The sequence below is a fragment of the Physeter macrocephalus genome, chromosome 7, assembly GCF_002837175.3.
Source record: "Physeter macrocephalus isolate SW-GA chromosome 7, ASM283717v5, whole genome shotgun sequence".
Lineage (NCBI taxonomy): Eukaryota > Metazoa > Chordata > Mammalia > Artiodactyla > Physeteridae > Physeter > Physeter macrocephalus.
The window spans coordinates 35,192,957-35,217,355 of NC_041220.1; the positions used below are offsets into that span (position 1 = coordinate 35,192,957).

The following is a 24,399-nucleotide window of genomic DNA, read 5'->3' on the forward strand; positions in this document are numbered from 1 at the left end:
GGAAAGGGGCCCTGAGACCAAAAAGTTTGAGCACCAAAGCCCTATACTGTTCTGCTTTAGGGGAGTGGCCAAGAAAAGCTGGTTTTGTGGCCACAGCAACAGCTCTGGAGTCCGATCCACCTCTGTTCGAGACCCGGAACATAAAAGTTTATCTTTCCTTTTCTCCTGTGAAACTGGATATAATACTGCCCACATCCTGGGGAGGCTGTAAGAATTAACTGAGAGAGCGCAAGTGAAGGCTTAGTGCATGCTCAGCACTCAGTCACTGGCATCAAACCTGGAATTGCTCTTGTGTCACCCGCAGGTGATGGACTTTTACTGCCAGTCCTGTGAGACTGCCATGTGTCGGGAGTGCACGGAGGGAGAGCACGCGGAACACCCCACAGTCCCCCTCAAGGACGTGGTGGAACAGCACAAGGCCTCACTCCAGGTCCAGCTGGACGCTGTCAACAAAAGGTGTGCATACCTCTGCCTGGCTCCTGACTGGCCGCCTGGGGCCTCAGGATCTCGTGTCCCAGTGGGATAGAAGATTCATGTCACCTAAATAAATTGTCCTTTGATCCTAGGCCTGTAGTCATAAACTAGTGAGTGATGAGGGTCATCCGCTGCCCCTTGGTAAAATTCCAACCCCCTTTTGTTATGAGTGGTGGTTTTCCTTTTAGTACCTTAGTATGATTAAGTGAACAAAATATACTCGAGGAAAATACACTCTCAGGAGATCTCTGAAATTTGTGCCTGAAACCAGGCTGTCTGAAGAGTCTTTCTTAGCTACTGTTCTTGACACACTTACAAGCCACTGTGCCGACTGTGGCTGGCTCATCTCTGGTTGAGCCCAGCAAAATGGTCCTGAGCAGCAAGTGCTCAATTTTCCTTCTCCTTCCCTGCTTCCAGGCTCTTTATTTGTCATGGAAATGAAGAAACAGAGTAGCTGTGTGATGCGTGAGAAAGACCAAAGCGAGGAAATAAACAGCAAAATGAAAATAAATCTCTTTACCAAAAGTTGAAGTGAGAAAAGTGTGGCTATTCTATACTAATTAAAAGAACTTGGAAACTTGCAAGAAATTCCCAGGAAACTCTTGAGTTTGGATAAGTTTTTCATGTGATTGGGTAAAAAGATACAGCTATATATTTAGACCAGTGGTCCTCAACCAAGGGCGATGATACCCCCCAAGGGACATTTGGCAATGCCTGGAGACAATTTGGTGTCACAACTGTGTGGCGGGGAGGGGTAGAGGAAAGGATGCTGTTAAACATCCTATAATTCACAGGACAGCCACCTGCAACAAAGAATTATCTGGCCCAAAATATCAATATGTCAAGTTAGAGAACGCCTGATTTAGTTTTTTCTTCTTTTTCTTCTTATTTTTTTATTGAAGTGTAGTTGATTTACAATGTGTTAATTGCTACTGTACAGCGAAGTATTTCAGTTATACATATATATATACACATTCTTTTTTAAAACCTTCCTTTCCATTGTGGTTTATCACAGGATATTGAGTATAGTTCTCTGTGCTCTACAGTAGGACCTTGTTGTTTATCCATTGTAGAGAACAGCTGATTTAGAGTGTGAGAAAAAGCCACGGGGTTCTGAGAGCTTCGAGGCTTTGTACCATCAATTTTTAAAATTAAATGATTGAGGTAGATTGAAATAGATGTGGACCCTCAAAATCTCTTCTCTCAAAGGCAGTAATTATGTCATGTCTTATTCACTCTGTTCTTCAGTTATTACTTTTTAAAGATGATGAAAGGCACAGAGATGTTTCTTGACAAAATATAGTGTTTGGATAGATTTTTTTTTTTTTTTTTTTTTACTATTTCCGTGTGGATCTTATTATAATAACGACCTCTGATAACTGTCTTCCAGGCTCCCAGAAATAGATTCTGCTCTTCAGTTCATCTCAGAAATCATCCATCAGTTAACCGACCAAAAGGCCAGCATTGTGGATGACATCCATTCTACCTTTGATGAACTCCAGAAGACTTTAAATGTGCGCAAGAGTGTGCTGCTTATGGAGCTGGAAGTCAACTATGGTCTCAAACACAAAGTAAGACTGCACCCTTTCCTACAGACATCCTGTGAGAGGGCCACTATCCGGGGCCTCCCTGGCGCTAGCTTACTGTGTTCTACCAGCGGTAAAGGGGACTCAAATGGGTTAAGTGTCACTGTTGTTCAGTAAACAGTAGTTTTCATTTAGTGGCTTATCCAGCTATTTCTTCCTTCCTGTTTTCAGCAAAACTATGATTCTGTGGCCTTAAGTACCACTTGATAACTTGACACAAGGCAAAGTTGAATATAAAGTAATGCTTTCAGGATTTAGGGTTAAACTGGATTGTTTTCCTTCCTTAATGATAGTGTCTAATAGCCTCTTAATTGCTCTCTCACCCACACGGACCTGTTAGTCAACTTCAGAGTGAACCGTGACTTCAGCCTTTGTTTAACTCTGCACATCCCATCACAAAGCCAGGGATGAAAGCTTCCGATATTCATGTGTGGAGTTTTCGTTTGTCTGGTTTCTGTTCCTTTAGGTGGTGACAGGGAAGCTTTGGACATTAGACAAAGATACTGAATAATGAATAAAATTTCAGATGTCAGGCATAGCAATCTGGCTGCCAAGCTGTCGGTGACGTTTCTGCTTGAGCCTATCCAAGACACATGACCCCATAAAAATGTGTGTGGGAGAGACAGGCGAGGAGGAAGGGAAAGAGAAGGGACTGGTAAGGCGATTTAGGATGCAGCCTGAGAGCGGGGTTCCCTGGGTTAAACTGAACAACCCCTGCCGGGGGCCAAGAGCGCGGGCAGGTGCGGGCGCGGGCGCCCTGGGAAGAGCTCACCCGGCTTGGTTTCCCCGCAGGTCCTCCAGTCGCAGCTGGATACTCTGCTTGAGGGGCAGGAGAGTATCAAGAGCTGCAGCAGCTTCACGGCGCAGGCCCTCAACCATGGCACGGAGACGGAGGTGCTGCTTGTGAAGAAGCAGATGAGCGAGAAGCTGAACGAACTGGCGGACCAGGATTTTCCGCTGCACCCGCGAGAAAACGACCAGCTGGACTTCATCGTGGAGACCGAGGGGCTCAAGAAGTCCATCCACAACCTCGGGACGATTTTAACCACCAACGCCGTCGCCTCCGAGACGGTGGCCACGGGCGAGGGGCTGCGGCAGACCATCATCGGGCAGCCCATGTCGGTTACCATAACAACCAAGGACAAAGACGGCGAGCTGTGCAAAACGGGCAACGCCTACATCACGGCGGAGCTGAGCACGCCCGACGGCAGCGTGGCGGACGGGGAGATCCTGGACAACAAGAACGGCACGTACGAGTTCCTGTACACAGTACAGAAAGAGGGCGACTTCACCCTGTCCCTGCGGCTCTACGACCAGCACATCCGCGGCAGCCCGTTTAAGCTGAAGGTGATCCGGTCGGCGGACGTGTCCCCCACCACCGAGGGCGTGAAGAGGCGCGTGAAGTCCCCGGGGAGCGGCCATGTGAAGCAGAAGGCTGTGAAGAGACCCGCTAGCATGTACAGCACCGGGAAACGAAAAGAGAATCCCATCGAAGACGATCTCATCTTCCGAGTGGGTAAGGGGGAGCCGGCGCTGCACCTGAATTCTGAGCTTTGCTTTGGTTAAGGGGTGACTGGGAAAGTGCTGCAAATTGCAGCTTTGCGGGTCACAGCTAAGGCTGACGGTGCTGGGAGATACGCGTGTATTTTATTAGGTGAGCTCATGCAGTCGCCTCCGGAGATTTTATGATTTATTTTCCCCTCCTCCTCCCTCATCCCTCCTTCCTTCCTTCTCCCTTCCCCCCCACCCCGCCTCTCTCCCGTTCTTCCCCCCTCTTCCTCCTCCTCCTTAACACACAAGTGCTGCATATTCATTATGGAAAATTAGAAACTGAAAATAAGCAAAAAGAGAGAAAAATCACAGCACTCATAATCTGGACTTTTTTTTTTTTTGGTAGCAGGTTTTTGGTTTTTTTTACTTTTTATTTTATATTGGAGTATAGGTGATTAACTATGTTGTGTTAGTTTCAAGTGTACAGCAAAGTTATACATATACGTGTATCTATTGTTTTTCAAATTCTTTTCCCATTTAGGTTGTTACCTAATACTGAGTAGAGTTCCCTGTGCTGTTTTAAAGATAGCACTGTGTACATAATCTGGACGTTTTAAAGGAACTGTTGGCAACCTTCCCCTCCGCCCCGCCGTGGGAATGTCTAGAGTACTCCTGCCTAACCCCAAGGCAGAGAGATACTTCTACCACATAAGTTCACGCATCTCTCTGGAATCTGCCAGCATGGGCTCTAACTGTGGGCAGAGGGTCTGATGCCTCCCTGTCACTGCTTCCGTGTTGTAAGGGCAGCGGGTGAGGGACGTGGTGCATTGCAAGTTGTCATGTTCAGTCGCCTGTAGCTGGAGAGCAGCCCCGAAGAGGAAGGGGTGGGTGGAAACCTGGAGAATGGAATGGGGTTGGGGCAGAAGCAAGAAGGCTTAGGATGAGCCAGGGGATTTGGGAACGCAAATAGCCCTTCCCTTGTCAGATTTATTGCGTCAGATTTTTTGAAGCTGTTTATTTTCTCAATAGAAAGCAAACTAAACGTAAACAACCAACAGTTTGATAATTCTTTTTTAAAATTTATTTATCTTTTGGCTGTTCCACACGGCATGTGGGATCTTAGTTCCCTGACCAGGGATCGAACCCATGTCCCCTGCAGTGGAAGCATGGAGTCTTAACCACTGGACTGCCAGGGAAGTCCCCACAATTTGATAATTCTTAAGAAAAAAGTTTGCATGTTAGCTACCATATCCAAAAGTGGCTCCAGCCTGCTTCTCTTTCTGCTTCTTCACTCCTACAATGCAGTATCTCTAAAAGGGTGCTGTGAGGTATGTTCACTGACACATGTAGGAAAACAATTCTGTGGTTCAGAGAGATTGGGGAAAGAAAGCTTAGCTTAAGTGAAGGAATCAGATTTTTTTTTTTTTTTTTACTGTAGTACCTTTAGAATCTGTTGAGGTGCACAGTTTTTTGTTTGTTTTTTTTACTGCCACGCTGGCAGTCTCAAAGGCAGTGGAGGGATAACAGGCAGCACTTCCAAACTTGTCTGACCATAGAATTTTTCCACGGAACATCTTGGGAAAATAAGGCTCCTTGGAGCATTCTTGGCCAAAAGCTACTCCATTATTATTCATTTCTCTTTATTATTTAGTATTCTATATTATTTATTATTTTTTAGGGTGAATCTTGGTAAAGACCATGATATGGCAAGTAAACTCTCCATTCAGGGCATGGAGGCCCTCATGCATTCACTGGCCATTTATGCAGTGTGGGTACAGAAGCCATTGAGATACCTGCCAAAGCTGAGTGGGTGAGCCGGGACCGGCGCAGGATTGGAGCCTCCCAGGCCTGCCACTCTGGTTCTACCACTTATTTCAACCTTGGCCAGGTCTCTCAGCTTCCCTGGCCTTCAGTTTCCATGTCCATAAAAAGAAAAGATTAAAATATCAGCTTCTCAAGACTCAGTTCCAAGCTTAATGCCTGGCATGTAGGAGGAGCTAAATAAAGAGAACGGTTGTTTTTGCACATGCTATTAAGGCTGTTAGGTGTCCCCTGCTGCTTTTTCTTCTAAAACAATTGACCTTGCTGCTCCCCCATTGATCTGCATTAAGAACAAATTCAGTCTCGCATTTAGAATCTCCCCTCCCCCAGCCAAGGGACCCCAGTCCACTTCCCAGGCAGTGTGCAGAGTGGAAAAAGGCCCAGATCCGGGTCTGATTCTGATTCTCCTTGCCAGCTGACAACTGGCTTGCCCCTTCTTAACGTGGTTTCTTCCTCTGTAAAATAAAGGGAATGAAATATTACCTAATTCTTAAGGTTGCTGTGGGGGTGAAATGGGAAGGAATTCTTATAATACAGCTGGTACTTGACTATGCACAGTAACTGCTCAGTTAAGGGTGGCAATCATTTTACTATTGTTACAATTATCAATCATTATCCTTCCACCTGTGATTCTCACCTGAGAAAAGAGATATATCTCTTAGGGTGTTTTTCCCCCAACTATATTTATTCTGAATGCCCAGCTCCCACCCTAGCGGGAAGGGGATACACTCTTCTCCCCTCCTACCCATTGAGAAATGCAGCCATAGTGATTCACTGGCACTGGTGGGAAGGTGTTTAAATGTTGAAGCATTTGTAAAATGCTTAGAACAGTACCTGGCATACGGCACTAGGTCCAGGTTTATTAATGTCAGAGCTGCCATAACAAAATACCACAGACTGGCTGACTTAAACAACAGAAATTTATTTTCTCACAGCTCTGGAGGCTGGAAGTCCAAGCTCAAGGTGGCGGCAAGGTTGGTTTCTTGGGAGGCCTCTCTTCTTGGCTTGCAGACGGCCGCCTTCTGGCTGCTTTGTCCTCCCGTGGTTGTCCCTCTGTGCACGCACACCCCTGGTGTTTCTTCCTCTTAGAAAGACACCAGTCATATTGGGTTAGGGCCTCACCCTAATGGCCTCATTTTAAGTTAATCACCTTTAAAGATCTTAACTCCAAATACAGTTACATTCTGAGGTACTGGAGGTTGGGACTGGACTTCAACATATGAATTTTGTGGAGATACAGTTCAGCTTATAACAGATGCTGTACACCTCAGGTATGTAAGGGCAGCAAGGGAGATGGGTCTTACTTATCCATTCCTCTTTAACTTTATGAATCTAATCCAGAGTCTAGCCAAAAGACACCACCATTATGCAGTAATATAGCTCATAAAACATTGCTGGGTGTTGGGAATACAGAGATGAAAGAAATGAGATCTTTTCCCTCTAGGAACTTAACAGAGGTTTGGGGTGACAGATGTGTGATCTACTAATAGCATGGATTAGGAGAAGGAATTTAAACCAGACGTGAAAGACCAATACAACTTATCCAAGTTGAAATGGCATCCTGGGCAAGGGACCAGTGTGGAGGACAAAAGCAAGGGGAAGAGGAGTGAACGTGATTAATGTTTTAGGGGGGACACATCCATGAGAAGATGCAGGGGGAACAAAGGTCAGAGGGGTGGAAAGTGGTGGGGGCACTGGGGAGAGGAGCTGGACAGGTGAGTGTTGGAGTCCACAGCTCCTTGAACACCCTCTATGCTTTCACACCTGGGCACCTCCAGCCGTGAATTCTTTCCCCAATTTTATCCTTCCCTCAAGTCCCACCTTCTCTTTTAGAATCCACTGTGGTGGATTATTATTTCTGCTGAGGTCTTATTTCCTGATGATATTATGTATTACTTGAGGTCAAAGATGACATCTTTAATCATTTATAATCCCCAACCCACAAGAACACTTTGCCTAAGTACTTTGCCTATTTGAATCGAATGAAGTCATGACTGACTGCATGATTTAACTTCCTGCTCACCACTGTCAGATTCCAATTTTGAAGCCCAGGGACACACAGACCAGGCAACAAAGCAATAAGCTCAAGGGCAATCATCACATGTATTCCCATGCACAGAGCTGTGCTAGGCAATATTAGACAAACAGTACTGGCCTTCTAAGAACCTGTCTTTTCAAAATCTATACTGTTGGCTACATATGGGGAGAGTTTATGTAAATAATTAGAAGAGTTCAACTTTCTTTTACAGTTATAGCTTTGTTTTAGGACTCTAAGCTTGTCTGTACTGTATAGTCAGGTTGTTAGGTGGTTGTTCCGTGATACTGGAACATTCATGATTAGAACAGTTCCCCCTCTGCATGTATTGAAGTCAGAATTCATTCAAATCCAACTACACACATAAGCTGGCAACTGGGTTTCTGCTGTTCCCTCAACTGGTCCCACATACTGAGCTTCTTGAGGCACTGATTTCATGTCGCAAGCTACATAGTTTTCATAAAACATGTATTAGGATTCATTTAACAACCCTAAATAACGTGTGTTAATTTTGTGTATTTGTGAAAGGGAACCATCACTTTCTGGGCGATATAAAGGATTTTCAGGGGAAATTTTGACTCACATTTTCACCTTCCTCCCCGATTATCCAGCCCTGTAGTTAGATGGGCCCCTGCTGTTTGAGCTCCTACTATGTGCCTCATACGTGGCTGGGTCCTGGTTTAAAGGGAGGGGTGAGATTCTGACCCTGACCTAGAGGAGGCCATAGTCTGGAAGGGGACAGGCGTGTGACAAATGTGGTACCTTCAGTATGCGTACCTTCAGAGGCTGGGGTGGGGTGGGGGAGGAGGCTGGCAAGCAGCAGGGAGTTAAGGAAGGATCTAGAGATGACATCTAAACCTAAGCTGGCTTTGAAAGAGAAAGAGTCTGTCAGATGAAAGGAGGAAAAGGGAGATTTAGATGAAGGGAAAGAAGATGAGAAACTAAGTAGTTTCGAGGAACTGTAAATGATTCCATTACCTGGAGTGTTAAACGAAGTAAGATAGCAGAGAAGAGGTTCTGTTTCCTTGCAAAGGAGCTGAGACTTTGTTCATGTTTCCCATAAAGCACTTGAATTCCTTGGGGTGCTTGGTAAAAATGAGAATTCCTGAATTCCATACTGCATTTACAGAATCAGAATCTCTGGGGGAGGCAGCGGGAATCTGCATTCTACCAGCTCCACGATGCTTCTGCACACTGAGGTTTGAGAACCATGTGGGTGATGGGGAGGCACTGAACAGTGTAATGTAATGTAGTGACTTGCTGAGACATTGATTTTTAGAGAGGCTGGGGACATTATAGGGGATCTACTGACAATGTCCCCAGGGAAGCAGGGAGCTGCTTCCTGTTACAGTAGTCCATGTGAGTTGTTACAAGTGCCAGAATTAAGAGTGATGCGGTGGAGTAGAGAGGATGTGGCAGATTTATAACACGCTTAGGAGGGAGAGCGTAGGACTTGAGGACCAAACTGAACTTCCAGCTGTTTGACTTGAGTGATGTAGGGACATGAGGTAGAAGAGTGCACAGTTAAAGCTGTGGGCTTGGAGGCTACACAGCCTTGGGTTCCAGCCCCAACACTGCCACTTTCCTACACGTGTAGCTGGGGAAGTTACTTCACCTCCAGTTGCCCCTCTCCAACCCTCCGCCTCTGGTAACTCCAAGTCTGATCTCTTTTCTGAGTTTGGTTTTTTGGTTTTTTTTAGACTCCACATATAAGTGAGATCATACGGTATTTGTCATTTTCTGTCTGACTTACTTCACTTAGCATAATACATTCAAGGTCCACCCATGTTGTTGCAAACGGTAGGATTTTTCTCCCTTTTATGGCTGAATAATGTTCATACACACACACACACACACACACACACACACACACACACTAGCATAATACATTCAAGGTCCACCCATGTTGTTGCAAACGGTAGGATTTTTCTCCCTTTTATGGCTGAATAATACACATACACACACACACACACACACACACACACACACACACACACGGCCCACAACTTCTTTATCCATTCATCCATCGATGGACACTTAGGTTGTTTCCATGTCTTGGCTGTTGTAAATAGTGCTGCTGTGAACATGGGGATGCATGTATCTTTTTGAGTTAGGGTTTTTGTTTCCTAGGCAAAAATACCCAGAAGTGGAATAGCTGGATCATATCGTAGCTCTATTTTTAATTTTCAAAGGTCCTTTATACTGTTTTCCATAGCAGCTGTACCAATTTACCATCCCACCAACAGTGCACAAGGACCAACAGTCCACATCCATGCCAGCATTTTTTATCTCTTGTCTTTTTGTTGATGGCCATTCTCACAGGCATGAGGTGGTATCTTGTTGTGTTGTTGTTGTTTTTTTTTTTTGCAGTATGCGGGCCTCTCACTGTTGTGGCCTCTCCCGTTGCAGAGCACAGGCTCCAGACGCGCAGGCTCAGCAGCCATGGCTCACAGGCCTAGCCGCTCCGCGGCATGTGGGATCTTCCCGGACCGGGGCACGAACCCGTGTCCCCTGCATCGGCAGGCGGACTCTCAACCACTGCACCACCAGGGAAGCCCTCTTGTTGTGTTTTAAATTTGCATTTCCCTAATGACTAGTGATGTTGAGCATCTTTTCATGTGGCCTTTGGTGAATCTTCTTTGGAAAAATGTCTATTCTGGTCCTTTTCCCATTTTTTAGTTGGGTTATTTAGTTTTCTGCTACTGAATTGTATGAGTTCTTTATGTATTTTAGATATTAACCCCTTATCAGATATATGGTGTGCAAATATTTTTGCCCATCCTGTAGGTTGTCTTTTCACATTATTTTTATAAATTTATTTTATTTTATTTTTGGCTGCATTGGGTCTTCATTCCTGCGTGCAGGCTTTCTCTAATTGCGGTGAGCCGGGACTACTCTTTGTTGGCGTATGCGGGCTTCTCGTTGCGATGGCTTCTCTTGTTTGGAGCACGGGATCTAGGCATGCGGGCTTCAGTAGTTGTGGCTCGTGGGCTCTAGTGCACGGGCTCAGTAGTTGTGGTGCACGGGCTTAGTTGTTGCGCAGCATGTGGGATCTTCCCGGACCAGGGATCGAACCCATGTCCCCTGCATTGGCAGGCGGATTCTTAACCACTGCGCCACCAGGGAAGTCCTTTTCACATTATTGATGGTTTCTTTTGCTCATTGACAGAAGTGTTTTAGTTTGATATAGTCCCACTTGTGTATTTTTGCTTTTCTTGCTTGTGCTTTACGTGTCATATCCAAAAAATCATTACCAAAGCTCAAGTCAGGGAGCTCTATTCCTGTTTTCTTCTAGGAAGAAATTAGACCTGGTTTCAGGTCTTATATTTAATCTATTTCAAGTTAATTTTTGTCAGTAGTGTAAGACAGTGGTCCAGTTTCATTCTTTTATGTGAATATTCAATTATCCTAGCACGAAGTTTTTTCTCTCTTGAGTATTCTTGGCTCCCTTGTCAAAATATTAGTTGACTGTATATATTTGGGTAATTTTCTTGGCTCTTGATTCTGTTCCATGGATCTGTTTGTTTTTATGCCAGTACCATACTGTTTTGATTACTTTAGCCTTATATTATAGCTTGAAATCAGGGAGTGTGATGCCTCCCTGCTTTGTTCTTTCTCAGAATTTCTTTGGCTATTCAGGGTCTTTTGTGGTTCCATATAAGTTTTAGGAATGTTATTTCTACTTCTGTAAAGATTGCCATTGGAATTTTTTTTTTTTTTGATTTTAAATGTTTAATGGAGTATTAAGATATACAAATTTTCACATCCTACTGGAAAAACAATTCAGCAGGTGGTTTCCACCCCAGGGCATCCGTCAATATGTAAATGCTGTGCATCATATATTAACACCACACTACCATCAATTACACAGATTGGCCAAGGCCTGAGAAAAGTCAACCTGGACCTCAAAGTAACCTGCTTACAAGGCCGTAAATTAGTAATACAGATAAGGCATTGCATTGCTCCAGGCTATATACAGACAATAATGTTATCATATCCATAAAACAGTTGTTGAAAAAAAAACTAGAAGCTAGTTGAAAAGCTTTCAACTCATAAGAGTTTTAACCATTTTATAAGAGTAATCTCAAGACTTCTTTGGCAATATTCATTTTATGCACCTCTTCATTACTACTGACTAACATTGTGTTCGCAGGGAAGACATTTGAATATTTAACTTTAAATATTCTTCTTCCTCTGACATGATAATGAAATATTTCATAGGGAAACCCACCAAGTTGTACACACTAACATAAAACATTATATAAATACGCACACACATACATCTGTGTTTTACATAAATACATTCTGTCTCTGATAGCATATTTCAAAATATATTGCAACATTTTATTAACTAAAAATTTACTGCATAAGTAAGTTAATTATTAAAAATACTAGTTTCTTAGCAACATGCCATTGGAATCTTGATAGGAATTCCATTGAATCTGTAGATGGCTTTTGGTAGTATTAACATTTTAACAATATTAATTCTTCCAGTCCATGAACACAGAATACCTTTCCAGTTATTTGTGTCTTTTTCAGTTTCTTTCATCAATATCTTGTAGTTTTCAGAGTAGAGATCTTTCACAAACTCCTTGGTTAAATTTATTCTTAAGTATTTTATTGTTTTTGATGCTATTATCAGGGAGATCAACATCTTTGTCTCTTTTTCAGAAAATTCGTTGTTAGTGTATAGAAGCACTACTGAACCTTGTATGTTAATTTTGTATCTGCATCTTTACTGAATTCATTGAAATCAGCAGTGAAGGTAGCATTTACACAATAGAAACGGGCCAATGCTGCAAATCAGAACTCCTCCCCCAGCCCTACAGCCCCTGCCCCTCAAGAGCCAAATTACCAGGACAACATATAATCATCCTTAGCTTTGAAGGAATGGAGGCTCAGGGGAGCCCAGGAAGGAACCCAAGCCACCTGTGATTCTGATGCCCCTGCCTTTTCAATTGCATGACGATTCCTCTTCATCTAAAATGTCCTTTAACTACTGTGGTTTTCCAAAGTTGAGATATATGACATCTCCCACACCTGAAAACATAATGCATGCCCACTGTGAATGAGTTATTGTCTTACTCTAATATTGAATTGCAAAACAGTCCTGAAGGAGTGTAGAGTTTAGAGCATCTGTTGAGTCCTTGAAACATGGGGATTATTTTTCCCCGCACTGTCAGAGTTTGCTGACTAGAAGCCATGACCTGGTTTTGTCAGCTACTAAAAAAAATCATTGAACAAAGGGGAAGCCTGAAGAGGTGGGAGGGAGTGAAAGAATTACAGATGAATTGTTTCAAATTATGCAATTCATCCACCATACCTTAATGAATCCTTGGGATGTGTTGAATGAACCGTTCATTTGTACTCTAGATCAGTGTGCTCTCTTGTCATATCAAATGGATGTGTAAAATCACTTAGCATGAGTTCAGAGGCTTTACAGGAAGGTATGATATTTTACGCCCCTCTTCCCTGCCTCATCTCTGCAAACCATCACCTACCCTCCCTAAAAGGAAGGTAGAGCATGCTAATTTGGCATCTGAGGTCATTATAGGAACCCTGTCCCCACCCCTTGAGAATCTCATCCTTGGAAACTCCTCTTGGATTTCAAATGTAAAAAGATGCCACTGTTATTTACCGAGTGTCAGGATCTGCGCTGTGTTCTAGGATGCAACAGAGAACAGGACAGATGTTGCCTCGTCCCCCAGGGAGCTCATAGTTTAGTGAGGGAGACAGTGAACCAGTTAAAGTGGAGTTTTCTGAAAGACTTAATGGAGAAAGCATGATTCATGTGAACCCAAAGGGTAATTATCCTCACCTCAGAAACCTGATATCCTAATGCCCAATTAGAAGCAATGTGTGTACTTAAAAAATATATAAAGGGTCGGGAGAGCCAGGTTTTATTCTTTGCTCTGTCTCTTCCCTACCTTTGTGATATGCCCAGCTTCAATTTCTCATCTATAAAATGGAAGAATATTTATCCTGCTAACTCTTGGGGTTGTTATAGGGAGTGCACAAGAGAATGTTTATGAAAGTGCTGTAAATATTACTGAACACTTCCTTTTCCCATGATGTAATGTGTGTTGTAATTTACTCAGTCATTAATAATTCATTTAGGGACCCATTCATTCAGCAAACATACGTTAAACACGTACTTGGTTAGAGATCCTGTGTTAGACCCTATGTTTGGCTCCATTTCATCCTCTTGCGTTATCCCATTCTAAGTATCTATTTTCATTTAGCATTGATTTTCTTACTAAGTTGGAGTGGGGGTGAGAGGAAATTTACAGTTATTGATCCCCTATTTCAATCCAGGGACTTATTACCTTACTTCTGTCATCTTCCTGGAGGCAAGGGCAGGAGCACAGATGAGAAGCTGTTGGTTTGAAAATTCATTCTGTGCTTCACAGGCTAGTTTAAAATCTGGGAAGTCTGGGGAAAACAAGTGTAATTATCTTATGGAATTGTTGTCAAATTGTTTATAATTACTTTTAAAACTCACATTACTCATTTTACTAGCCAAAATCTAGCCATCAAGTGAAATCTTTTACATCAGAGTAGACAGGAAAAGATTTTATAACTACTGTATATGTTTTATGTTACATTTATATTTGTTAGGAAAGAACTAGTTTTCATTATTTAGAATACTTTGTGGAGGGTGGGGAAATTTTCTATAGACTAAATAGTATTTACTAAATATTTTGAAGAGGGACGCATGACTCCAAATTATTTCTAACTTCTGGAATTTCTGTTATTTTATTTTGGTCGCAAGACACTTTTATTTTGGTCCCAAGACACTTTACAAACACTTGGACTTTGGGCCTTTCAGCATAATGATATTATGCTGTCGTTCTGCATCATTACCCAACATTAAGATTTTCTAGTTTAACTGCTAGTAAAAATAGTCAGCATTAATTGTCCCTCAAGAGTATGCTGGTGGATTTCCTTTAATTCTTAGGAGTAACACTATGTTCCTGCTGTACTTAAAAAAACACAGAGTTTTTTGTAAAAAAACAAGAAAAATGATGATCAATAGCTCTGACAGGACAAAAGATGCTCATAAGAATCAAGTGTTACGAAAATGCCAACCCCAGCTATTTGGAAACCGAGCCCTGTGGCTTAAAGAGAAAGATTTTTTTAAGCAAATATAAAATTTAAATGGCAATGCCTGTTGCATCTAGCTCTTTAAAAAGTATGTAAGCAATCTGCGACTAACAGATGTGCCTCCAACCCTGTGATTTTTTATTTACATGTGGGGCAGCAGACTCAAGCTCTAGTTAACTTGAGACCACGAATAACAGGGGGGCCAACGCATCGGCCTGGAGTTTGGAGGGGGTTGGAGAACCTCCCGCCAGCAGTGTGGTCCTTTGCAATGTAGATGTGTTGCTCTCATGGCAGGTACTGAGCATCCTCACGTTCATTTCAAACTGGGCAGAATCTTCCTTCTCCTTGGTCCAAATGGTACTGCTACAGAGTCCTTAGAACTAAATGTCTTCCCAAGTTTTAAAATTATACCCCCAAGTACAATTCTTTCCCATTTATACTGAGACTCAAAAATGTGTGTTTATTTCTACAGAGAAAAAAAAAAGTATTAGTATTTTTTGCTCATATATTTTCCTTCCTTCAGCATCACCTCTATTTTTTCCAAAGGACAATTAAATCTTTTTGGCTAAAACACCCCTGAACTTCTACTAAAGCACGTGTCTCCATTTTTCGTTTCATTTCAAAACTCAACTGCTGCTGCCTGCAGAGCCTTCTCTGAATAGAACAGGCTTCGTCCTTAGCAGGATGGACCAAAGTTTAAATAGAAGAGGGCGGCAGGCAGGTTTAAGGACAACAAACCAATGCTCATGTACTCTGTGCAGGTACTTCTTACTCCCCTCCCCGTTTTCAGAATTTCTTTCCCCTGCCTGTATGTCCTCTGAGCCATGGGTGCACTTCCAATTTTACAAAAGCAGGATCTAGAACAGCCTGGGTTTTTCTTTTTTTGTTCTTTTTTTTTTGCGGTACGGGGACCTCTCACTGTTGTGGCCTATCCCGCTGCGAAGCACAGGCTCCGGACGTGCAGGCTCAGCGGCCATGGCTCACGGGCCCAGCCACTCCGTGGCATGTGGGATCCTCCCGGACCGGGGCACGAACCCGCGTCCCCTGCATCGGCAGGCGGACGCTCAACCACTGCGCCACCAGGGAAGCCCCTGGGTTTTTCTTTACAGTCAATTCTTCTCCAGTCTCACTGGTAGGACTCTTTTTTATTATGTTTCTTTATTTGGTCCTCAGTTCTTCATCCCGCTACTAATTTCCATGCTTCTATTTATCAACCTTTTTTTTGTTTTGTTTTGTTTTTTGGCCGTGTTGGGTCTTTGTTGCTGCGTGCAGGCTTTTTCCAGTTGCGTCGAGCCGGGGCTACTCTTCGTTGTGGTACTTGGGCTTCTCACTGTGGTGGCTTCTCTTGTTGCTGAGCACGGGCTCTAGGCGCGCGGGCTTCAGTAGTTGTGGCTCACGGACTCTAGAGCACAGGCTTAGCAGCTGTGGCACACGGGCTTAGTTACTCCGCGGCATGTGGGATCTTCCCGGACCAGGGCTCGAACCCATGTCCCCTGCATTGGCAGGTGGGTTCTTAACCACTGTGCCACCGGGGAAGCCCTTTATCAACGTTTTTGATGAATTAAGTTTTTATTCTTGAGAGACCCTGACGTTGCCCCCACTACCTTTTAAAAAGTATTTATAAACTGAGGATTTTAGAAGAATTGTTCCTTTTCCTGGTCCTTCGGTTTTGCTGTACCTGTTAACCAGGTGTTACTCAGACATCAGAAGGAATGACCAAAAGCTAATACAAAGTGGGCACGTACCTCCTTCAGGGGCCAACCACCCCTTTCCCTGCCACCCACCAACAGATGCCAACACACCATTTTTAGAGTGTTAGCTGATCCCATGGACTTGAATACTACAGGGATTCTGTGCAGATCAGGTACAAAGATCGTCTCTGCTGAAACATCTGAAATAAAGTAGAATCGTTTGTCCTACAACCTAGAAGACATTGTTTTGAGGATCTGGATCTCAGAGTTTTGTTTCATGCTAGGAAGCGATAGAGAGGCGGTGAGTCTTCTTGTTAGGGTCCAGGATCTCAATAAAGCAACTACCCTGTGGGTCTGGTGAGAACCAGGTGATAAGATGGTTCACCCAGCAGTTCTGTTGTTGATTTTGTTCTGAGTTTAATTATATCGCAGTTTTACTTCCTAAATGCAAAAACCAGTTTCAGAAGAGTCTACCTGTTCCTAAGCAGTCTAAGCACGGGCTTGACATTGGCCATCAGCAGCATATCTTTTCTACTCTTTCCTGAGGGCCTGTATTGACGTCTAAAAACAAATATCAAGTTGCTATTTTGAATATGAATGAAATGATAAAACTGAGGCATAGCGCTCTCTCTCCAACTATGAAAATTTAAACCTCCTTCCTGGTCGTGTCTGAGCAAAGTTCCTTCTGTTAATATTTGCATGGTCTTATTAAAATAAGTTATAAACACTTCATTTGAAACGAAAACAAACATCTGTTAACTGTAGTCACCTTAGCTTTATTTTTTCTCCTGCTTCATCTCTTCCATAAGAAACTCTAGAAGGATGAGAGTATGACTTGGATTAATTAATTTTCTTTTGCCTTTCTTATTTATTTAATCTAGAAAACATGGTCAGGATATCTTTTACAGGAAAGATACACAGCTTATGAGATACCGAGTCTTCGAAAATAAATCACTCCTGTGTATGAAAATCAGCTCGCTAGTTTTATAACTTCTCTGACCTTACGGTTTGTTAAAAGTGCTGAAAGTCAAGTGTCCAGGTGTCTAAGAGCTGCTGAGTGAGAGGGTGGGATTTTGGCACAGCTCCCAAATAAGTCCCGCTCCTATAAAGTGTCCTCAATTGTAACATTAGTTTTTATAATTGTGTCTTTGTGAAATCTAAATATATTTTAATCATGTTAATATGCAGCTATAGTTTAATAAGAGAAGATTGGTATTTGCCCCCCAAAAGGTGATTTTGCAAAGACTTTACAGAATTGGTCTGGAAGAGAAGTTTAGTAGAATATGGATTAAGTCAGGGGAGGGGTTCCTCTTTTTTTTTTTTAAGTGTAATTTAAAAAAACATTGCATTCTCAGACTACCTATAGAAGACTGAATGTTCTCTTGCCGAAACTGAGAAATCTAACTCTCTATTGTTTAATTTTCTGTGGTTTTATCGTTTATTTTTAGGAACCAAAGGAAGAAATAAAGGGGAATTTACAAATCTTCAAGGGGTAGCAGCATCTACAAATGGGAAGATATTAATTGCAGACAGTAACAACCAGTGCGTGCAGGTATGGCCCCTAATTGTATACCTTTAACCACTTACACTGATAAGTAGATAGACCTGCATAGTTTCCTACTTAAGACTTAAGACGCAAGGAAAGAAAGGGAAGCTTATGATGTGTATATAGGCTTTTCTTCAAATAGAGTTTGCACGTTCTGACCTGTAGTACTTATGACAGATGTTCTTGCCTGTCTTTCCCACTCATTTCTATGCTAGTTCACGTTCCAATGAATGTAATTTGTTTTCCAGATATTTTCCAATGATGGACAGTTCAAAAGTCGTTTTGGCATACGAGGACGCTCTCCCGGGCAGCTGCAGCGGCCCACGGGAGTAGCTGTGCATCCCAGTGGGGACATAATCATTGCAGATTATGATAATAAATGGGTTAGCATCTTCTCATCAGATGGGAAGTTTAAGGTAAGATTAACTACAACTGGCCAGTCGAGAGAAGGGACAGGAAATACAAGATGAAATTGTCTTTTTCTTTGGATCTCAGATCCAATAAAATATTCAGTTTTTCATATGTAAAGACATCTTGACTTCGTTACATCTAAGTTTAATGAAGTGAGAGTCACAATGACATTGTCATAAATCTACTCATGTATAACCTAAATGTGGCTTCATTTTATAAAGCAATTAGTTTGCTCAGTTGCTTGCTTTTATACATTTAAAAAAATATTCTTTTCCATTATAGCTTATCCCAGGGGATTAGATATAGTTCCCTGTGCTGTACAGTAAGACCTTGTTTATCCATTCTAAATGTAATAGTTTGCATCTACTAACTCCAAACTCCCAGTACATCCCTCTCCCTCCCCTGCTCCTTCTTGGCAACCGGAAGTCTGTTCTCTATGTCTGTGAGTCTGTTTCTGTTTCATAGATAGGTTCATTTGTGCCATATTTCAGATTCCATATATAAGTGATATCATATGGTATTTGTCTTTCTGAATTACTTCACTTAGTATGATAATCTCTAGTTACATCCATGTTGCTGCAGATGGCATTATTTTGTTCTTTTTAATGGCTGAGTGGTATTTTATTGTGTATATGTACCACATCTTTATCCATTCATCTGTCGATGGACATTTAGTTTGTTTCCATGTCTTGGCTATTGTGAGTAGTGCTGCTATGAACATAGGGGTGCATGTATCTTTTTGAATTATAGTTTTGTCCGGGTATATGCCCAGGAGTGGGATTGCAGGATCATATGGTAGTTCTATTTTTAGTTTTCTGAGGAACCTCCATACTGTTTTCCATAGTGGCTGCACCAATTTACATTCCCACCAACAGTGTAGGACGGTTCCTTTTTCTCCACACCCTCTCCAGCATTTGTTATTTGTAGACTTTTTAATGATGGCCGTTCTGACCAGTGTGAGGTGGTACCTCATTGCAGTTTTGATTTGCATTTCTCTAATAATTAGTGATGTTGAGCATCTTTTCATGTGCCTACTGGCCATGTGTATGTCTTCTTTGGAGAAATGTCTATTAAGTTCTTCTGTGCATTTTTTGATTGGGTTGTTTGTTTTTTTGTTGTTAAGTTGTATGAATTGTTTGTATATTTTGGAGATTAAGCCCTTGTCAGTCACATCATTTGCAAATATTGATATTTTCTCCCATTCTGTAGGTTGTCTTTTTGGTTTTTTTCTGTGTGTTTTTTTGTTTCTGTTTTTTTTATAGTTTCCTTTGCTCTGCAGACAGCTTGTAAGTTTGATTAGGTCCCATTTGTTTATTTCTGTTTTTATTTCTGTTGCCTTGGGAGACTGACCTAAGAAAACATTGGTACGATTTATGTCAGAGAATGTTTTGCCTGTGCTCTCTTCTAGGAATTTTATGGTGTCATGTCTTACATTTAAGTCTTTAAGCCATTTTGAGTTTATTTTTGTGTATGGTGTGAGGGTGTGTTCTAACTTCGTTGACTTACAGGTGACTGTCCAACTTGCCCAGCACCACTTGCTGAAGAGACTTTTTCCCATTTTATACTCTTGCCTCCTTTGTTGAAGATTAATTGACTGTAGGTGTGTGGGTTTATTTCTGGGCTCTCTATTCTGTTCCATTGATCCATATGTCTGTTTTTGTACCAATACCACACTGTCTTGATTACTGTAGCTTTGTAGTATTGTCTGAAGTCTGGGAGAGTTCTGCATCCTGCTTTGTTTTTTTCCTCAGGATTACTTTGGCAATTCTGGGTCTTTTATGGTTCCATATAAAGTTTTGGATTATTTGTTTTAGTTCTGTGGAAAATGTCATGGATAATGCTTTTTTTTTTTTTTTTTAATACTGTCAGGTTTACCTCAATTCAATGAAAAACAACAACCTTTAGAAAAGGTTATTAAGAGGCAATTTATATTTCCCAAATTAGCCTACAAGTTGTCATTTATGAAGTTCCTTCTACTTTCTCAGTTCCTATCTATCAGTACTTTCTGTGATAGATGATATGGGAGAAACAGAATTAATAAGACATGGTCCCTACCTTTTAAAAATGAAGAAGTCTTTTGAGGAAAAAAGACAAATACACAAGAGATAACAGAAAACAATTCATGTCAGCCTTTACGCAATCATAAATTGTTTGGTACAATCTAGAATCATAGTGTTATAGTATATGATATAGGAATTGGAGGGAAAAGAAAATGGGGGCCAGCTTCACGGAGAAAATGTGAGTGAGCTACACTTGGAGGGATCCCATCATTTGATGCACTTGCTGTTACTCCCAGCATCATCCTCTGTTTCTTCATCCAGTCAGTCACTGAAGAGTAGAGAGCCCTTTGATGACAACAGAAATCTCTCTTCTAAGGTGTCATCAAAGAATATTGTCATCCAGCCCATTTTCTACATTTGTTCACAAGAAGATTATGAAACACTTTGTCACGGGTGTTTTGAAGGCCATGTTCACTATGCCTTGCACATTCCCCCGTCCAGGCTTCTCTTTCTGTTGACAACATGAGCTTTAAGTCAGATCAAACCGTTGGAATCCCAGTTCTACGGTTTATTAACTCTTTGGCCTTTGGCAAATTATATGACTTCCTTGAGCCTCAATAGCCTCATATTTCAAATTTGGATTTAAAAAATCTGTCTTACAGGATTTGGGTAAGGGTTACATGAGATTTTATTTCTGGATTGTATATGTGCCTTGTATGAAATAGGCATCGAAGAAGAGTTCTTTTCCAGTGCCTCTAATGACCCTGCGCAAAACATGATGTCTGTTTGATCAGCTGTGATTTTGGCTTCATGACCTCATACCACCTCCTGGTGGTCACTCCTTCTTTGTCCAAACTTACAGAGATGACGCTCTTCATAATCGATTCTGGAATTCAGAAGATACACGAAGTTCACTCATTAGTCTTTTATTGGAGGAATTTATATTTTCCTTTTTAAAGTCATTGGATCACCACAGTCACCTTATCATTTTTATTAAAAGAAGTTACTTATGTAATTATTCACCCTCAGGTTGGAGCCTCTGTTTTGAATGGGGCAGCATGTTTTCAGTCTAGGAGAATAAAAGCTGTCATCTCTAATTCCACCGTATTGCACAAGAATCTTCAATTGTCATTGATTTGTTTTGTTCCGCTAGAGATTTGATGACTCTGTATTATGGCCATATACACAGAAAGTTCTTTTGCCTTTCTGCATCTCTAACTTCCTCCCCTTCTTTTCTGTTTTCATAATTGTATTTGTGGTAAGACATACCCAAATATGACAGCTTTAACATCAATAGCATGAACACTGTTTAGCGACCTCTTGAAAATACCCTTTTAGTTTGGAGACAACCCATTTGTTCTGGTTTCATACCCTAGCAAAACTATGACTGTCTTTTCGAATTTAGAAACTAACACTAAAATAGTTATTGAAACAGTTTTATATCTACTTTATTGAAATATTTTATATCTAATATATTAAATTGAAACAAAGATTTTATATTTAAGAGAGAAGGGTTTCCTAAATTAAGTATTTTTCATTCAGTGGTTCAGTGTTCTAAATGTAATAGGCTTTCTTCTTGGAAGAACTGGATTCTGATAGTTGGAATACTGTTGGTACAACAATTGGAATAAACACGAAAGAACACTCATGCCCCCTAGAGGATTGGGGGAACGGATATGGTGTAGTTTCATCATATTCCCTTTTTTTAATAGATACTGATCAAAACCCGAAGGGTAAAAGGATAGCAAGTGAAAACACTTTTGTAGTTTAATGGGATTTCCTCCAAGTCTGATGGCCATGACCATAAACAGAGAGAGACTTACTTTCTTCTTTGGTGGAATTCAGTAAAATTAAACAGGTGCTCAGAAAGACAAACTTTTAACACAAATGTGGATTCTCTGTATTTATTCCTAGTAGTTCTAGGGATATAATTTCTTATCTCCTTTTCTTTCTTTTACTCACCAACTTCTTAGCCCTGATTTTCATTCCTCTCTGCCTTGAATTTTTTCCTTTCCATCTTCCCTCCATCTAGGAAACTTTTGTGACCCCAGAACAGATACAGAGACCCCTGGCCACCACGTATTCTAAAATATCTCATCTCTTCCCTCTTCAATTTAAGGACCTATTTGTTGAGTTAAATACTTTCATTTAACTTTTCCAAAGCCAGGGTCTAAAATACCCTTGCTTATTGTTCTGTTTAAGATGGCGGACACATTGTCAGGACACATTGTCTTATTTCACTTGGTAGAATCTAGTGCAGCTAAATGGGGAGTGATGAAAGGAAATGGAAGGAAAAGAGGTTTTGGTTCAACATTTAAGTTTTTTCTTTTAGACGTGCACTAGTTCTCATTATATAATAGAATGGCACTGGTCCCTTATTTTCAGTTTTTATGCTACATAGTTATCATCCACTTGGTATTATACGGCTGAGTCATTCTAAGTAACAAACACTGTTCATAATATTAGGTAGTGATAATATTCTTGTTAATACACAAGAGTTTCCTCTATTCCTTTTGATCTCTACTGACATATCTTCCATTCTGACATGAAAGAAAGTATATAATTTTTTTTGCAAGCTATTATGTTATATATAGTCTCTGATCTTTGGGCTAGATTGCAAAATCAGAATTAAATTAACCAACAGATTCCCTTGCAAGAATGCCAGTGTTTCCTTCCTAAGTAAATGTACCTCTTTGTTCTAAAGAGTTCAAATCTGAATCTCAGTCATTTATAAACTTACAAGATCCTACAAAGTCTGAACCTCCACTGTGGAAAGGTCCCCATCCCTCTTTCCCTACTCTCTCTGCACGTATCTTCATGTGTTTGGGGGAAAGAAGATAATCCTGCCAGTCAAGTATAATGTCAGCTGGATAGGGTGGGAGAGAAGGAGATCGTGCTTGACAGTCTCCTTTATCCTTCAGAATCTGCACGACCCAGGAGGTAAATAGCATAGCTGCCAGTTTATAGATGAGGAAACTGAGGTTCAAACTGGTGAAAGAAAGGATGAATTTTGCTCTGAAATTTTGATCCTGGTTGACTGGACTAACTGTGGTGTCATAAAAGTAATTAGGAAATCAGGAGGTGCTAGTTTGGGGTTTCTTTTTTATCTTTTTTTTTGTTTTTTGGTTTGACATTGGTTGAGTTTGAGGTGATAACCTGTAAAATAGGCCATGACTAAAGATATGGATTTGAGAATCTTACACATGGAGGTGAAAGTTGATGCCATAGCATAAATGAGATTTTAGAAGTGTGTAGAGTTGTGCTGTCCAATATGGTAGCCACAAGCCACATGTGGATACTGAGTTCTTGAAAGGGGGCTGGTCTGAATTGAGATGTGCCATGATTGTAAAGTACACACTGGATTTCAAAGACTTAGTCCCCTAAAAAGAATGTAAAATAGTTCATTAATAATTTTTATATTGACTACATATTGAAATGGTACCTTTTTGTTATATTGGGTTAAATAAATACATAACTAAAATGAATTTTGCCTGTTTCTTTTTCCTTTTTTTTGATGTGGCTACTAGCAAACTTTAAGTTACATATGTAGCTTACATTACATTCCTATCAGACAGCATTAACAGAGAGAGGGAAAATAAGGGGACTAAAACAGAACCTTTGAGAATGTAATTTTTTTTAGAGTTTAAATTTTTAAGTTAAAAAGTAACACATGCAAATAGATTTTTCGAATAAGCCTACAGAGAAGTATAAAATAAGAGTTTTTCCTACCGTCACTAATATCACTTTGGAAGATATAAACACTATTTGGTTTCTTACTTTCTCTTCCAGGAATATGTATGCATACAAACACATATTTAATGCAGATGGGCTCAGACTCCTCACTGTTCTGTACCTTGCTTTGTTCAGTAATATATCTGAAGGTCCTTCATAAAAGCACAGAGAGATCTGCTTCGCCCTGACCTTTTCCGTCCTGGTGCCGGGGAGGACTGCGGTTCTTGCCGTCCCTGTCACCTCCCAGTCCCTCTTGCCCACCGCTCCCTTGCCTTGGGTGCTCCTCCTCCTTCCTTGACCTGTCTCATCAGGTCGTTGTTCCCCATGGCTTCTGAGATGGCCTATTGAATTCTCCCAAATCTACCAAATTGAACATTTGACACCAGTCACTTTAAAAAAGGCACGGTAGACAGTGCAACTGAGATGTTGTTGAGGATAGGCTCTGTGTCTAACTCATCTTTGTCTACCAGGTGCCATGTAGTGGGTGCTCTATCAGTGTTTGTAGAAT

The 24,399-nt window shown here is 41.3% G+C and overlaps 1 protein-coding gene across 4 annotated transcripts in view; it reads left to right on the plus strand.

Annotated features, from left to right (window-relative positions):
* TRIM2 (tripartite motif containing 2) overlaps nucleotides 1-24,399 on the plus strand; it is a 168,403-nt gene that overhangs the window by 15,719 nt on the left and 128,285 nt on the right. For 3 of the 4 annotated variants that reach the window (XM_028491795.2, XM_028491793.2, XM_028491794.1), the window contains exons 3-7: nucleotides 305-456; nucleotides 1,865-2,045; nucleotides 2,853-3,576; nucleotides 17,651-17,754; nucleotides 17,997-18,164. In XM_028491795.2, coding sequence (XP_028347596.1) covers nucleotides 305-456; nucleotides 1,865-2,045; nucleotides 2,853-3,576; nucleotides 17,651-17,754; nucleotides 17,997-18,164 — 1,329 coding nt within the window. Of the gene's footprint in view, nucleotides 1-300; nucleotides 457-1,864; nucleotides 2,046-2,852; nucleotides 3,577-17,650; nucleotides 17,755-17,996; nucleotides 18,165-24,399 lie in introns of all 4 variants that reach the window. The other variant, XM_055085940.1, reaches the window with a different exon arrangement.